At 40.0% G+C, this 17,373-nt stretch overlaps 1 protein-coding gene and 1 pseudogene across 2 annotated transcripts in view; one reads left to right on the plus strand and one right to left on the minus strand.

Annotated features, from left to right (window-relative positions):
* Positions 1 to 3,305: 3,305 nt before the first annotated feature.
* LOC309978082 (nudC domain-containing protein 2-like) lies at positions 3,306 to 8,516 on the minus strand (annotated as a pseudogene). Its single transcript has 2 exons — positions 8,333 to 8,516; positions 3,306 to 3,817 (listed from the first exon to the last, which is right to left on the minus strand). The product of its transcript is annotated as a nudC domain-containing protein 2-like (transcript).
* Positions 8,446 to 17,373, plus strand: part of MBTPS2 (membrane bound transcription factor peptidase, site 2) — a 40,279-nt gene continuing 31,351 nt past the window's right edge. The window contains exons 1-3 of the mRNA XM_082864225.1: positions 8,446 to 8,589; positions 11,437 to 11,585; positions 13,338 to 13,563. Coding sequence (XP_082720351.1) covers positions 8,515 to 8,589; positions 11,437 to 11,585; positions 13,338 to 13,563 — 450 coding nt within the window. The 5' untranslated portion in view covers positions 8,446 to 8,514. The remainder of the gene's footprint in view (positions 8,590 to 11,436; positions 11,586 to 13,337; positions 13,564 to 17,373) is intronic.

A 17,373-nucleotide genomic window follows, 5' to 3' on the forward strand; every position in this document is an offset into this window, starting at 1 on the left:
ACTTGGAAAAGTAAATGCCAATTATCTCTGGAGAAACTTACCTCAAGCTCAGGTATTAAGTACTTCCACTAGCTAGAGTTCCAACAAACATGAGTTTGCAATAAAAAAGAAAAAAAATGCAAGTCACCATGAATGACAATTAGCAGAAACAAAGAATCAGATCTGCCAATGCTACAGATACTGCAATTATCAGATACACAGTATATAACAAGCATGTTTAATCTGTACAATTAAAAATATGGCTAAGGAACAAGAGAAAGGAAAAAATAGTAAATCAGATTTGAAACAAAAACAAATATAATTTCTAGAAATGAAAAATAAAATAAAATAATTGAAATCAGAAAATCAATAGATGGGTCAAAACAGCAGATTAGACACAACTGAATGAAGTAAGATATAATGAACTGAAAGATAGATTTCAAGGAATTACCGGGACTTCCCTGGCAGTCCAGCGGTTAAGACTCCACACTTCCAATGCTATCCCTGGCTGGGAACTAGGATCCCACATGCTGTGTGGCACAGCCAAAAAAAAAAGAAAGAAAGAAAGAAAGAAATTACCCAGAATGCAGCAAGGTAAAGACATGGAAAATGTTAAAGGAAAATAGACATGGAGGATAGAGAAGCTGTTACATCCAATCAGACTTTCAAAATGAGATGAACAAGGGAGAGAGAACATTCAAAGAGAAGATGGCTGAGAATTTGCCAAGTTTGATGAAGATGACAAATCTTAAAATTCAGATGACAAATCTTAAACTGTGCTGGTCTTTCAGCTCCACACCCAGGCTTCTATTCCCTGTAAGGCAGCACTGGGGTTGGGTGTCCACAATGCTTTTCCAGGCTCTTCTAGCAGCTGGCTTCCTCCTGGGTTCCACCAATAAGAAATGCTGGTATGTGATCAAAAAGTAGGAGGAGGGTAACAGCAGGAGTTCCTCTTTCTCTCTCTCTCTCTCTCTCTCTCTCTCTCTCTTTTCTCTTCCTTTTACTCCTTCTGGTCCCAAGCCCTTAGCAACAGCCACCCATCCATCCCCAATAGCATAGCTGTTCCTGAGATGGTGGCCACCTGCTCCACCCTCCTAGGTTCTGGTAACATAACCTCCTCCTTTTGGTGCCTTGAACCCTAGGGATGTGCTAGCTATTAATACTTTCTGCTTTCTAATCTCCAGGCTACCTGACCTTTGTTCCTCTTTCAATCTCCCAATACACGTGTAGCCAATTCCCTTATCAAATCCTCTCTGTTTTGAAGTACCTAGCAGGGCTTTTGTTCTCCTGCCTGGACCCTGATTCATATAATGACGAATTCCAAGCAAGTTAGACAAAAGAAATCTACACCTAGACACACCAAAGTCAAACTCAGATCAGTAGAAAGAAACTAGAAAGAAGACAGATTGCCTAAAAGAAGTGACAGTTGGACTAACAATAGACTTCTCAACAGCAGCAATGGAAGCCAGAAAATAAGTCACATTCTCAAAATGCTGAATGAAAACAACTTTCAGTCTAGAATTATATGCCCTATAGAATTATTATCTACAAATAAGAGGGAAATCAAAATATGTTCAGAGAAGCAGTAAGAGATTAATTTTAGAGCCTGCTGAGTTAAATAACAGGGATGTACTTATGTTTAGTTTACGCCTTGGGATTTGGGCCCTCAACTTTGCCTTTGGAAGTCCAAAATAATAGACTTTATGAGAAGGCTTTAAGAAGAGAATTCCTAGGACTTCCCTGGCAGTGCAGTGGTTAAGACTCAGTGCTTCCAGTGCAGGGGCCACGGGTTCGATCTCTGGTCAGGGCTGTGCGGTGCGGCCAAAAAAAAAAAAAAGTAGAGAATTCCTTATAGTTCTATGTCTAGGGAAGCTAAAATTAAAGAAAAATCTTATTGACAGTATCACTACAGACCACAAATCAGCATGCTTTTTCCTTTAAGGACCAGATAGTTAATATTTTAGGCTTTGTGGGCCATTAGGTCTCTGTCACAACTACTCAGATCTGTTGTTGTGATGCAAAGCTGCCAAAGGTAATGCAAACAAAGGAGCATGGCTGTTTTCCAATAAAACTTTATTTACAAAACAGGCAGAGGGCTGGATTTGATCCCCAGGCCATAATTTGACAATTCCTGCTACAGACTATGAACTATTTTCAGTAGTTGAAGATGATGGATTTTTCATATTTGCTGAAGCTATAAATCCTAGTTGTTAAGTTCCTTCTAGAAAATATGGTATTGAAAAACTTCCTGAATTGTATTCTGCTATGAACAAAAAGGCAATAGTATTAAATGTGCCATTATACCTTGGACATCAGACACTTGGATATGCAAAAATGACTATAAGTCATATTTAAGTCTAACAGTATTGTAGATTAATAATGAATTCAACTCTGATTCTGTTCAATTGTTGAGAGATTGTTGAGGCCTCCCTCACACAGCTATCAACAGAATGCATTCTGACTGAAGAACTACTTATAGGATGGAAAATCAGTTTCAAAATGTGTCAATTGTTATGGATAATAGAACAAACATGGTAAAGGCTAAGAGTGATTTAGGAATCATAAGCATACAGTGTTTTGTTCATATAACCTTCAGTACTGTAATCCGAAAGCAATTATAACTGTCTATAAGCAGAAAGATAGTGGGCCACTGCCTCATACTTCAGTCAAAGACAAAAATACATGATGTACAAAGGTTATTTTTTTTTCCTAGAAAAGTTTATTGAACATTATTCCTGCATCACACTTATTGAAAGAAAAACTTAATTTTCCCTGAAGGCACCCTGTCATTTCACATGATCTATACCCTAAAGTTTCTTGTATTAAAAATACAGGTTAGGGCTTCCCTGGTGGCGCAGTGGTTGGGAGTCCGCCTGCCGATGCAGGGGACACGTGTTCGCGCCCCCGTCCGGGAAGATCCCACATGCCGCGGAGCGGCTGGGCCCGTGAGCCATGGCCGCTGAGCCTGCGCGTCCGGAGCCTGTGCTCCGCAACGGGAGAGGCCACAGCAGTGAGAGGCCCGCGTACCGCAAAAAAAAAAAACAAAGAACAAAAAAGAGGTTAAATATGAAATTAGTAAACCGCAGCATATGAAAGTTCATGCTGAGCAAAAACAAGTCCAAAAAACAAGCTACCATATATCAATAGAATAGTTCCTACAGTATTTGTTTCCTATGTAAATCATATTTGAATGCAATTTTCAGAACCATATTTAAATATATTTTGCAATTTGTTAACTGTAGGCATCCACATTTTTCTTCCACCACATAATCTGTTCCTTTGATTAAGCTGGCAACATTTGCTAGGATCCACAAAATGCAGCAAGTTCACAGATATTTCTCAAGATTTGAGAAACCTGGTCCACCTTTAGTGTAGTTTCCTGAGATTTCTGCTCCGCTGAAGTTAAAACAAGGATTTTCTTTCTGGAAGCTTTTTCTGCATTTGGTCTTGCACCCAAGGATCAGCTGCATACTCAGATTCCAGAATAGAAGTCCAACAATTTGCTGCATCTCTCTTTGTAAGAACAATACGGACCATTTTTCTACCCTCCAGAGTCCACGGGTTCCCTCATCAGCTATTGTAGAATCAAAGAGTTTGCCCTTGAGGATCTCGTGGCCACCCACGGCCAGCACCACATGCCGGCTCTGCGGGCCGCACTGGATATCCTGAGCGCGAGTGCCTGGCGACACCTGAACTTCAATGAACACCTCCTCCAAGATCTGGTACCACTGGCCCCACGGCGTTCTGCATGGAACCGCCCCACTGCGCTCCTCAAACAGGGCTGACACACTCCAGTCGCCTCCTGGCCCCGGTGGCCATCCAAAGGTTTTTGAATCGCCTTGTCATATATTTAACAAGATGTTTAAACAAGATGGAATAGCAGCTACTACGTGTTTAAAAGCCATCTAGAGCAAAACTAAAATAACATGCTTTTTAGATGAAAACAATGTATCAACTTATTAAAACTGCTTGCAGAGAAAAATACTTTGCTTTCTGGAACCTGAGGAAGAAGTCATCAAACTGATGACTTCAGAGTACAAGTATTTCTTACATGACAGTGGCTGAAAAGATTCTCTTATCATTCTACTCCAGGAAGATGCTGAGACTGGTGTACATGAAATGAAACTGAAATATAAATGGAAAACCCCAGATGACTGGTTTCTTGAAGGCCAACTGTATTGCTCCTTTGCCGCAGTTTTAGAACCAAGGTTTAAGGACAAATTTTATTCACATGACCGTGTAAAGCAGCAGTTGCAGGCAAATATTGTGTGTGTGTGTGTGTGTGTGTGTGTGTGTGTGTGTGTGTGTGTGTATTTGGAGTAAAAAATATAAGCGTGGATAATACTTTCAGCAAAGATTCAAAAAAAATTTTCTTCACCTGGGACTAGAAGCTTCCGTCTGTGGGACTGCTTCAACCAAACTGCACCATCATCAGCAACCACACCAAGCTGAGGATATAAAATAGAGATGAGGGACTTCCCTGGCCATCCAATGGTTAAGACTCAGCATTTCCACTGCAGAGGGTGTGGGTTCGATCCCTGGTTGGGAAACTAAGATGCCACATGCCGTGCGGCGCGGCCAAAAAAAAAACGACATGAGCCTTTATCTTAGTTAGTTCCTATTAAAGAGAAGGGAAAGCTTAATAATTTTGTGGCAGCATCAATACTAGCAGTATCCCATAATGGCAGCACTAACCAAACATTTTCTGTTACACTGCCCTCCATAGATGAAAGAGAGCATCTATTTATGTGGTAGATGGCACTACTGTTTAGTTCCAGGTATATTTTTCTCTACTTCTAGGTATACGGAGGATTACACTCCTTCTGCCCTTTAAATTAGGAACAGCTGTTTCACTAGTTTTGGCTCATGAAGCTGGAGTGGAAGGAACGTGTGCATGTCTGGGCCATAGCATTTCGCAGCCAGTGGTAAACACTCTAGTCCTCTCTCTGCTGCATTAAATCCTGAGCCTCACTTTTGAGAACTGGGCATGATAAAATGGAGTCTCCATCAGTCTACCAACCCCTGTTGGATATGCAGCACAAACAAAAAATAAATCTTTCTCATTTTAAGCCTGTGGGATTTTAGGGCTTATTTCCTAAGCATAACCTAGCTTATCCTGACTGGTGTAAGTTAGTGTCATAAACATATAGTATAATGACCCCAGAAGCAAACTATCAGCTTACATTGATGAGAAGTAAATACTCCTGAAGGGGATGTCAAACTCTAAAAATCTGAATACTTACATTTTAACAACAAAATTATAATATTTTAATATTATCTAATTTTTATATTTCATGTTGATTCTGGTATCTCAGAAGTTTATTATATAATAGTGATATTCTGCTTCAGCCAAATATTGATTTTTAACATGTAGCTGGTTTTTGTTTGTTTTCAGCCGCGCCATGTGGCATGTGGCATCTTAGTTCCCTAACCAGGGATCGAACCCGTGCCCCCTGCAGGGGAAGCATGGAGTCTTAACCACTGGACAGCCAGGGAAGTCCCTAACATGTAGCTGTTTTGCATTCAGCCAAAATGTATTTTTGGTGCCTCTCTAAAAAAAATATACTAGATAGGGCTTCCCTGGTGGCGCAGTGGTTGAGAGTCCGCCTGCCGATGCAGGGGACACGGGTTCGTGCCCCGGTCCGGGAAGATCCCACATGCCACGGAGCGGCTGGGCCCGTGAGCCATGGCCGCTGAGCCTGCGCGTCCGGAGCCTGTGCTCCGCAACGGGAGAGGCCACGACAGTGAGAGGCCCACGTACCGCAAAAAATAAATAAATAAACAAAAAAATATATATTTTATATATATATATATATACACACACATATATACACTAAATAAAAATGATATGCATAAAAGCCTGGCTGTGCGTCCTTCAAGTTAGTTACTTAACAGAAACCTGAAACTATTTGTAAATTAGGTCACATTTCTTCTAAGGAGGAATACCTTGATCTTATGGAATACAGGTGTTTTTTGCTGCCACCTTGCATCCTAGGTCTCGTCTCTTCTGCTGCCACCAGCTGGCTTCCACTACTGATAAATTCCAGAAACCAGCAGGATTCTATTCAGTGTTTTTTTTTTTTAATTGTGGGGGCAGGGAATGTATTTTTTTTTTAATTTATTTATTTATTTTTGGCTGTGTTGGGTCTTCGTTTCTGTGCGAGGGCTTTCTCTAGTTGCGGCGAGTGGGGGCCACTCTTCATTGCGGTGCGCGGGCCTCTCACTTTCGCGGCCTCTCTTGCTGTGGAGCACAGGCTCCAGACGCGCAGGCTCAGTAGTTGTGGCTCACGGGCCCAGTTGCTCCGCGGCATGTGGGATCTTCCCAGACCAGGGCTCGAACCCGTGTCCCCTGCACTGGCAGGCAGACTCTCAACCACTGCACCACCAGGGAAGCCCCAGTGTTTTGTTTTGACTGCTGGGTCCCTGATGAGAACACCAAGTCAGTTGAACAAGTAAAATTTTAGGTTGGGAACAGAAAAACACAATCAACTCATTTCCTACATATTTTGGGTAATCAGCCACACAGTAACTGGTTTTTGTCCCAGCAAGTGGTCCAGACAAGGCTTCAGGCTAACAAAAGAGAAGACATTTTAATTCTTAGGTAAATTTTCTCATCCTAGGAAAGAACAGTGTTAAAAGCTACAGTCATTATACAAGAGCAAACAAAGGTCAGTTCAAATACAATAGTGTACCAACAGTCTTAGTGTAGTTTTAAGCTTTAATAACTTCAGAAGTACAAACTCTATGAACTTACACAAAACATCACTTGAAAAATAAAATTATTTAAATTTCTTTCATGCTTCTTTGGTCTCGGGAATCTTTGAATAATAAATGTAATTCAATTTTTTGTTTCAGTCAACGTTTGCCATCCTCAGGGGGACTAAAAAATTTGAAATTTAAAATTACTTGAAATTCACCAAATTAAACAGTGTAAAAGAAATTTAAATAAATTTTCAAGTGATGCTTTATGCAAGTTTTCGGCATTTATACTTCTGAAAGTATCAAAACCTAAAACTGCACTAAGACTTTCGGGAAACCTGTACATGGAAAACTGTGGAGTCACAGGGTGCTTGAATATAAACTTTTATAATTATACCTAGCTTTGTCCAAAATAAATTGAAAGATTTTAAAACAACACATGTACACACATATAGGCAAGAAGATGTAAAACTGAGTCATAAGGTTTCTTGAAGCTAGGGAGATACGGTGCTAAATTATTAAAACTTTAGGAAAAGTATGGGAGAGTGAGGCAAATGAGTAACAGTATCTGTCATACAGGTTCCTAGTATGACACTGTATTTTTACTTTGAAGAAGGCTGAGGGTGCAGTTTTATTTGGGATACTTGTTCTTAAGCTAGCATTATGTTCTCAGTATTTCGGTATTAGTATTACTATTGCTAATGATGATTTTCCAGAAAAGTAAAAACAAATAACTTTTAAAGACTTGGGCCTTAAGAAAATGCAAAAAACAAAGAAACAACAAACAAACAAACAAAACTCCATAAATACTAGTTTTCCTTCAGTGGTTCTCAGTCTTGGCTGCACAATGGAATGACCTGAGTTTAAAAAATACTGATGCTTGGATCTCATTCTGAAATTCTGATTCAAGTGGTCTAAGCTAGAGAACAGGCATCAGGAATTTTTAAAGCCCCCTGGTGATCCTAATGTTACAGCCAAGGTTGAGAACCACTGCGCCAGGTCAATATATGATCAGGTACACGTCAACAAAAAAATATGTACAGATGTTCAGAACTTTTTTTTAATGTAGCACCAATCTCAAATTTTATAATGGAAGAGGTTGAGAAAAGAACCTAAAGCTCAAAAAAATCATGTTGAACGAAATAAGCCGGACACAAGAGTATACTTATTGTATGATTCTATTTACACAAAGATTTAAAAATTAGAAAAGGGGTGATGGGAGGGCGAGGAGAGGATTAACCGGGAAGCGAGCGAAGAAAACTTCTGGGATGGAAATGTTCTCTATTTTTATTAGGGTACACAGATATATAGTTATCAAAACTCATCGAAATAGTTGAGATCCGTATTATGTTTTCGCTATATGTAAATTACGCTTCAATAAAAAGAACGAATAAACATAATTAACTTAAATCTGGATACCTATGACAGAGTCTGAGCGGCGGAGACGATTATTATTTGGGATTACCCAAACCCCACTAGATTAAAAGGAAGCGCAAACCCCAGACCAGAACCGGAGAATGGAGAGCAGACAGCAGGGAGGGCCATAGCCTAAGAAATCGCTAGAGGGCTGGCAGCCGCAGTCTAGTTGATACCTAGACAGCGGCGCCCGAGTGCCCCGCTAAAATAAGCCCCCACGCCCTTTTCCGGTGCGCACACTGCCGTTCGTGCGACCCACTAGAAGGATCCGGAAGGAAACGACGCCACCACGAAAAAGGAGCCGGTGGCAGCTGGGTTTCTGCGCAGATGCTGGGGCTGTAGGCGCCGCGCGGCCGGCTGGTTGCGGCTCGCAGGGAGGACGCCGGCGCTCGCCTTCCCTCCGCTGCCCCCGCCGCTGCCATGATTCCGGTATCGCTGGTGGTGGTGGTGGTGGGCGGCTGGACTGCCGTCTACCTGACCGACTTGGTGTTGAAGGTGAGGGCCTCGGGCCTAAGGCCCAAGCCCGCGGTGCCAGGGCCGGGGCGCAAGGCCCTAGGCCTTTTCTCTTCCCCTGCCTTGTGCCTCCCGGGCTGAAAGCCGTGCGACCGGAACCCACGTGCGGCCTTCCGCGTGGCGCCCGGTCCCATGGAGTAAATAAAGCACGGCTGGCCGCGGGAGGGGTGTGGCGGCCTGCGCAGCTGCCGCAGTATCATTGCGGGGCTTTGCAGGCCCCGCAGCCTTCGGGTCCTGCCCGGGAGGCGCCGGTAGTGGGTTCGGGCGGGGCGGGGCCCTGCCAAACCCCGCGGCGTTGCACCTGGGAGGAAATAAAATATCCTCCTGGGAAAGACTTTGTTTGCCCTCTTTGTCTTTAAGGCCACGACCCTCCAGAGACTGGTATTGGAATGAATCTAAATCAAGTTGTGATTTACATCAGTGGCCTCAAACTTTAAAGTGCTTATGACCATCTGGGGTTCCAGTTAAAATGCACATTCTGATTCAGCAGGTCTGGGGCGGGGGCCTAAGATTATGCATTTTTAACCAGTTCCCAAGTGCTACCAATGCTGCCAATCTACAGACCATACTTAAAAGTAGCAAGGCTTTAGATAACTAGTTTCTGACTACTCGAATTCTAATTTGTATCTTAGACGCCGTTTCTTCACACTAACCCCGCTTAATACTCCCACCCCCGCCCCCCACACACACCCTGGGTGCACGGTCCATTCTTATTTGGGTAGCAGATATTATGGACAGTTGTCTGACCACATGCTTCAGGCACCCTTTCGGAATCGCATACTGGGGGTGGTAGTATTGTATGCGTGGAATAAAATCATGTAAATTCTCAAATATTTAATGAAAATTCCAATTATGACTAGTAAAACCTTCATGTTATGAATACTGTTTTAAATAGAGTACTGTAGTTTAGTATTGTGTGGTTTAGGCTTAACAGCAAAATGATAACTTTTGTTGCATTCAAACTTGCAAAGTGAGGAGATTATACAGTTGAATCCTTAGAGCAGTCCTTAGAGCTGTGCTCTCCCACTTCCTATCCATTGAGAGCTTGGGCAGATTACTCTCTGTTCCTCCATTTCTTCATCTTTAAAATAGGCATAATAAATGTAAAGCTCTCCTGAGATTATAGAGAGGATTTCATTAATTCATCCACATAGAGCCTTGCTACTCAACCTGAGATTCAAGGACCAGCAGCACTTGGCATCATCTGGGAGCCTGTCAGAAATGTAGAATCTCAGGCCTCATTCCTGACCCACAGAATCCGAATCTGCATCCTCATAAGATCCCCAGGTGCTTTCTCTGCACATACTTGGCACGGTGCTTAGCATGTCATGAGCAGTACAGGCCACTGCTGGTTTAAACAGTGATTTTGTTGTTTGGAAAAAACAAAGCCGCGTGATTTCTTCATGTTGCATGGGTGACAAAAATCCAAAATAAAAATAATTTTTCAAATCTCTATAGTCTCTGGTCCAGTGTGTGAGGTGATCAGGATGTCACTTTAATTTCAGTAACAGCTCCTAACTTGCTAAGAGAGCACTATTCCTTGAGCGAAAGACGGATCTCTCATTCAGAGTATCCGCTTGGGGAATGGAGAGACCTCAGGTTTTAGGAGCCTGCACCTTCAGCTTCTCTGCTTCTAACTTGGTCTGCTGTTCCATCCTTGGTTTGTCTAGGATTTCCTCAGTAGACACCTGGAGGGGTGTGCCACTCCTTTTCCACGTCCTAGAAGACAAGCAGGTTTAATAACTTCACCTGAAGATTGAGAGCAGAGAGCATTATGGATCCAAAGGCAAACAGATACCTATATTCAGACTCAGGTCATTTTATGACTGTGATAGGGCTGAAATATCCTTCTAGATAAGTTTCTCAAATGGATGGGCATCTGTATGACAAAATACTTACCATACTTACTGTAAGAGGTAAGAGGTCAGTGGCAGTGTATGTAAAACAGCCTTATGTTATCCAAAATCTTACATTACTCAAGGACTTCAAACTTCCCTAAAGATAAAACTCTTTGCTAGGCTGCGAATAAGCAGCTATCTCCCCAACAGTGAAGAATGTAAGAAGTTACTGAGACCAAGGTGGCTTTAGATAAGTTTTGTACTTTTTCATGGTCAAATTCAGCCTAATTTCTTAGGGTTGTTGCTCAGAAGAGGATAGAAAGCACCAATTCCAGCTAACCTGTCCCCTCTGTTGGATTGGCTGGGGGTCTTTTTTAATTACAACAAAAGACCTCTTTCTCTGGTAACAAGGCTTCTAGACCTGTGCTGTCCAGTATGGTAGCCACTAACTACATGTGGCCATGTAGCATTTGAAATGGGGCTAGTCCGAATAGAGATGTGCTGTAAGTGTAAAGCTGACACTGAATTTCAAAGACTTAATGCGTAAGTAAGTAAATAAATAGAATGTGAGGTGTTTCAATATATTAATTATATTCTGAATGATAATATCTTGATATTTTGAGTTAAAAATACATTTAAATTAATCTCTGTTTCTGTTTGCCTTTTAAAATTCGGCTACTAGAAAATTAAAAATTACATATGTGGCTTGCACTTATAGCTCCCATTATATGTCTGTTGGACAATGCTGTTCTAAGCAAAGGCCAGCAAACTTTTTTGCTCGTGGGCTGTAGTTTGCCAGACCCTGACTTCAGCACATCAGCCAATCCAAGACTCTTACTTTAATATCCTGAAGAATAAACATAAAGCTTTAAAATTATAAACATTTGATTAGTCAGTATCTTGCTTTCCTGTAGAAAACACTTTTATTTTCTTAAGCCTTATAAATTATTCTTCAAAATTCAGTGATGTGGAACTTTTCTTTCTCTCTTAGTCATCTGTGTATTTTAAGCATTCGTATGAAGACTGGCTGGAAAACAACGGATTGAGCATCTCCCCTTTTCACATAAGATGGCAGACTGCTATTTTCAATCGTGCGTTTTACAGTTGGGGACGGCGGAAAGCAAGGATGCTTTACCAGTGGTATTCTTTACTTTCTCTTTTTGGTTTAAATTAGTCATTTGTGATCATGAGAAATACTTGTTAAATGAACTGTTTCCATCATTTTCAATTTATTGAGTTTTAAAATGTTGACAATGTAAAAACTTTCTGGCTTTATATAAATTCATGGGATTGCATCATTGTGCTTTTGCATACATTCAAAATCAAGGTTCTGTGTCTTGATCTGGGTGGTGGATACATCGGTATACATATGTAAAAATTCAATGAGCTGTACGCTTCAGACTTAGGCACTTTGTGTAAGTTATACACCAATAGAAAGGCAAAAAGCATATGGAGCATTTTCCACCAGGAAAATAATCCTGGAGAATTCTCTCCCCCATCATGACACATAGAAACAAGGGTCCTGGGAGTCATAGGGCTCCCAAAAGTCTGCCGGCTTTCCTCTATAATTCTTCTGTGATACCCATCCAGGGCAAGGATATTTAAAATACTTATCATCCAGTAAGGCATACACACAAACCAATCAGGAAAATGGCCAGCCAGGTTACAGCAGCAGGGTCCTGGAGCCCTCTGGCTATACCAGGCATATCCCTTTAATTTAAAATATTTTTAAAATCATGGTTTATAGTGTTTATGGTTAGGGGGTTTACAATGATCTCTGGGACACCCTAGAGACTGACAGTTTCTGTACTTGACAGAATTTCTAATATGGCAGTAGGGGGCCTTTGTCGAGATTCCTTTCTGTTAAAAATTTAGCTCCAGCTAGAGTAGGGCTAAATATAAACGATCAGGTCATCAAAAAGCAGAAAATGCAACAGCAAATCAAAGCAAACAAAATAGAAATAATAAAGATAAGAACAGAAATAAATGAAATAGAAAGTATACAGTAGAGAAAATCAGCAAAGCCAAAAGTTGGTACTTTGAAAAGATTAATAAAATTAATAAAACCCTACCATGACTGATCAAGGAAAAAAGCAAACAAAATAACTAAAAATCAGAATTGAAAGGAGAAACATTACTATAGATTCTGAGACTTGTTTTATTTTATTTTTATTTATTTATTTATTTATTTTTTGGCCACACCATACAGCTTCTGGGATTTTAGTTCCCCAACCAGGGATTGAACCCACGCCCTTGGCAATGAGAGAATGGAGTGAGACTCATTTTGAAAAAATGAAACTATTGTGAACAGTTGTATACCTATAAATTTGACTATTTAGATGAAATGGACAAATGCCTTGAAAAACACAACTTATCAAAAAGTTAGAAAATATAATAGATTATTCCCAACTATAGAGGAGTGATTTCTAATTTCTAATTATTAAAACAGTAGAAGAAAGAAACTGTTGTTAAGTTTTACCATGTTAATATTTAAGCTCATTACAAAATTCAAGTAAAATAAAATGCAAACAAAAGAATCGGTAGATGAAAAAGAATGATGTCTATAATGTGAAAAGAGGTTTCATAACTACATGAGAACAAGATCAAAACAATGCTATGTAAATGAGCAAAAAAATATGAGAGGAAACAAACTTTTTATTGGCAACAACATTCAGCCTCTTCAGTTATGAGAGAATTGTAAATTATAACTGCTTAAAGAGACTAGTGCCCATGCTTCAGTCAAGTATCTGAACTTCAAGTAGGAGAAAGAAGCAGAGTTATTGAAATTTTTAGACATTGTTTTGAAGCTATGAAAGGTGGCTGGTTAATGAATTTTTTAGTCCATGAATTGTGAGGAATTGTACATTTATGTAATTTTTTTCCTCTTGACAGGTTCAATTTTGGAATGGTGTTTGGTGTAATTGCTATGTTCAGCTCTTTTTTTCTTCTGGGGAAAACGCTGATGCAGACTTTAGGCCAAATGATGGCTGACTCTCCCGCTTCTTATTCTTCCTCCTCTTCTTCCTCCTCTTCCTCTTCCTCCTCTTCCTCTTCTTCCTCCTCCTCTTCATCCTCTTCCTCTTCCTCACTTCACAACGAACAGGTGCTACAAGTTGTGGTAAGTGCCTTCTTATTGCTTTAAGTAGCTTTGTTGAAACATAGATATAAGAAATTTCTTCTGGATAGCATAATTCCTATCCATAATATAAATATGAAATAAATGAAAAGTCTCACAATTTCTCAAATTACTTGCTTAAACAAAATCATTAGTAAGAGTATAGCAAAGAATTGTTGCAATGTGTAGTAGTAGTAGTAATGATAGAACAAATGGACCACCACTAAGACTGTCAACAATTACACAAGTATTCGATTTAATTCATGTTGTCTTTTTTTTTCAGTGCAAGGTTTTTTTTAAATTGAAGTATAGTTGCTGTACAATATTATATAAGTTGTGGGTGTACCATATAGTGATTCGCAATTTTTTAAAGTTATACTCCGTTTATAGTTATTATAAAATATCGGCTCTATTCCCTGTGTTGTAAAATATATACTTGTAGCTTGTTTTATACCTAACTTGGTAATTCATGTTGTCTTCTTGAGGTGTTGAATAATTGTTACTGTCAAGGAATAAGCATACTGATTTAAGATCTCTATAATGTAGAAATAAATTGCATCTTAATCCTATGCAAAATGTTCCCGTTTCTTCTTCATGGCTTTCAGATTCTTAAGCAATAATATCCTTTTAATTAAAGGTAAAAGACCTTTTGAATGATCACTGTGATTTCTTGATATGAAGAATAATGTGCTGAGTTGTACTCCTTTGACTGTAAGCTACTTAAAATAATTCCCACTTTAAAGCACATGTGTAGACCAATACCTTATCAATTCATGTTTCCAGAGTTTGAAAGGGTGCTTTACCACTGACTAACTTCAATTTTAAATTTTTTACGTTAATAGTTTCCATTTCCGTGAGTCATGGACGTTATGTTTTTAATCGTGTTCTTATTAATGAAATAGACTATATGAGTTAGTGACTTTTTTTTAAATTGAAGTATAGTTGATTTACAGTATTATGTTAGTTTCAGGTGTACAGCATAGTGAGTCAGTATTTTTGCAGATTAAATTCCATTGTAGGTTATTACAAGATAATGGGTGTAATTCCCAGTGCTATACAGTATATCCGTGTTACTTATCTATTTTACTTTATTTTATTTTTATATCTTTATTGGAGTATAATTGCTTTACAATGTTGTGTTAGTTTCTGTTGTACAACAAAGTGAATCAGCTATAAGTATACAGATATCCCCTCCCTCTTGAGCCTCCCTCCCACCCTCCCTATCCCACCCCTCTAGGTGGTCACAAAGCACCAAGCTGATCTCCCTGTGCTATGCAACTGCTTCCCACTAGCCATCCACTTTACATTTGGTAGTGTATATATGTCAATGCTACTCTCTCACTTCATCCCAAATATACAAACTATATAGTAGTTTGTATCTGTTAATACCCCTTATTTGTCCCTCCCTTCTTCCTTTTCCCCTTCGGTAACCACAGGTTTGTTTTCTATATCTGTGAGTCTGCTTCTGTTTTGCATATACATTCATTTGTATTATTTTTTAGGTTACACATATAAGTGATAGTATACAGTATTTGTCTATCTCTGTCTTATTTCACTAAGCATAATATTCTGTACGTCCAACCACATTGCTGCAGATGGCAGTATTTCATTCTTTTATGTGGCTGAGTAATATTCCAGTGTATGTATGTATGTGTGTGTGTGTATATATATATATATATATATATATATGTACATCTTCTTAATCCATTTGTCTGATGGGCACTTGGGTTGTTTCCATGTCTTGGCTATTGTAAATAGTGCTGCTATGAACATTAGAGTGCATGTATCTTTTCGAATTAGTGTTTTTGTTTTTTTCATATATATACCCAGGGGTGGGATTGCTGAATCATATGGTAGTCCTATTTTTAGCTTTTTAAGGAACCTCCATACTGTTTTCCATAGCGGCTGCACTAATTTACATTCCCACCAACAGTGCACAGGAGTTCCCTTTTCTCCACATCCTCGCCAACATTTGTTATTTGTAGACTTTTTGATGATAGCCATTCTGACAGGTGTGAGGTAATACCTCATTGTGGTTTTGATTTGCATTTCTCTAATAATTAGCAGTGTTGAGCATCTTTTCATGTGTTAGCTATCTGTATGTCTTCTTTGGAAAAATGTCTATTCAAGATTGACAGATTTTTTTTTAGCTCATCTCTTTGTGGCCTCTACTAGCTGTGTCACTATGGGAAGATTACAAGTCATTTGTAGCAAAACATAAAGAATCTCTCCTATGGTAATAGCTCTTTCTTAGAGGTTAAAAGGATTCAGGTGGGTGAGGCCTCAGACGAGATGATTTATTTCTTCAGCAAACATTTACTGAGTGTAGTCTGCCTACTGGCCTTGTGCTTAGTCCTGCTTATACAGGGAACAAAATCCAATCCTAGCACTTACAGAGCTTTTAGTCTAGAGGGAGAGCTGCTATGATTTTCTACAGTTGGACAGAGTACAAGGTGCTGCGGGAACAAAGACAAGCCCTGCTGAGGTGTGCCTGGTACTGGGAAGAGAGTAGAGGAGAAGGGAAGGGAAGGAGAGTCCACATAGCCTGGGAAAGGAAGATGGCAGTTGAGCATGCCAGAAACAGAGGGAACCATATAACATGGAAAGGCAGAGGGAATAATAATACTAATAATAAAACCTAGTTAGGGGCTTCCCTGGTGGCACAGTGGTTAAGAATCTGCCAGCCAGTGCAGGGGACACAGGTTCGAGTCCTGGTCCGGAAAGATCCCACATGCCACGGAGCAACTAAGCTCATGCACCACAACTACTGAGCCTGCGTGCCGCAACTACTGAAGCCCGTGCACCTAGAGCCCGTGCTCCGCAACAAGAGAAGCCACCGCAATGAGAAGACCGCACACCGCCGCGAAGAGTAGCCCCCGCTCGCCGCAACTAGAGAAAGCCCGCACGCAGCAACGAAGACCTAATGCAGCCAAAAATAAATATAAATTAAATAAATTTATTTTTAAAAAATACTAGTTAATATGCAATGCTTCCCATGTGAGGTTTTTTGTGCCTATTTTATTTTATTCCTGCAGCAATGTAGAGGTAAGCATTGTTGTTATCCCTGATTCACAGATGAGAAAACCAAGGCACAGAGCTGTTAAGTCACTTGCCTGTGATCACAGCTAGTAAATGGTGGGTCCATCACTCACCCACCACTGACCTCAGAGCCTGTGCACAGTATGCTCTACTCTCTTAAAAAAGACCAGTAATTCCTCAAGGAACTATAAAGTAACTTTGACCTGTATCTAAGAGGTATATGGTGGAAGGTATATGGTGTAGGAGATAAGATGGGAGATATAGGTAGGGTCTGTGTTATGAAGGGCCATTCTAAGAAGTTTTGATTTTATCTGTAGATAAGAAGTCTATGCAAAATGGACTGGAGTAGGGTTTCACCGAAGATGGGGAGACCATTTAAGAGAGCATTTGGAATAATTCATGTTAGAAGTTATAAAGATCTTAACTAAATTAGTGGTAAGGAGAATGAAGGGGCTGGATTCAAGGGATCTTTTGCAGTGGAGTTCTCAGACCTCAGTCATTAATTGAATGTGAGGCTGGAGGGAGAAGAAAGTCGAGAGAAAGTCGAGGATGACTCTCAGGCTGCATGGCTGTTTATTGTTTGCCAAGAACGAGGATAGTAGAGAAAGAAGCAGGCTTGGAGAAAATATGATCACTGGCCTGTCTGCCTGCTAGGATTAGAATGGCAAAAGGGTTTTTGGGGGGTTTTTGGTTTTATTTCAGTTTAACAAGTTTGTTTGTGTTTTTGTTTTTTTTTTAAAGACACATTTATTCAGTGTCACATTTATTCAGACT

This window comes from Leucopleurus acutus, assembly GCF_964270905.1.
Source record: "Leucopleurus acutus genome assembly, chromosome: X".
Classification (NCBI taxonomy): domain Eukaryota; kingdom Metazoa; phylum Chordata; class Mammalia; order Artiodactyla; family Delphinidae; genus Leucopleurus; species Leucopleurus acutus.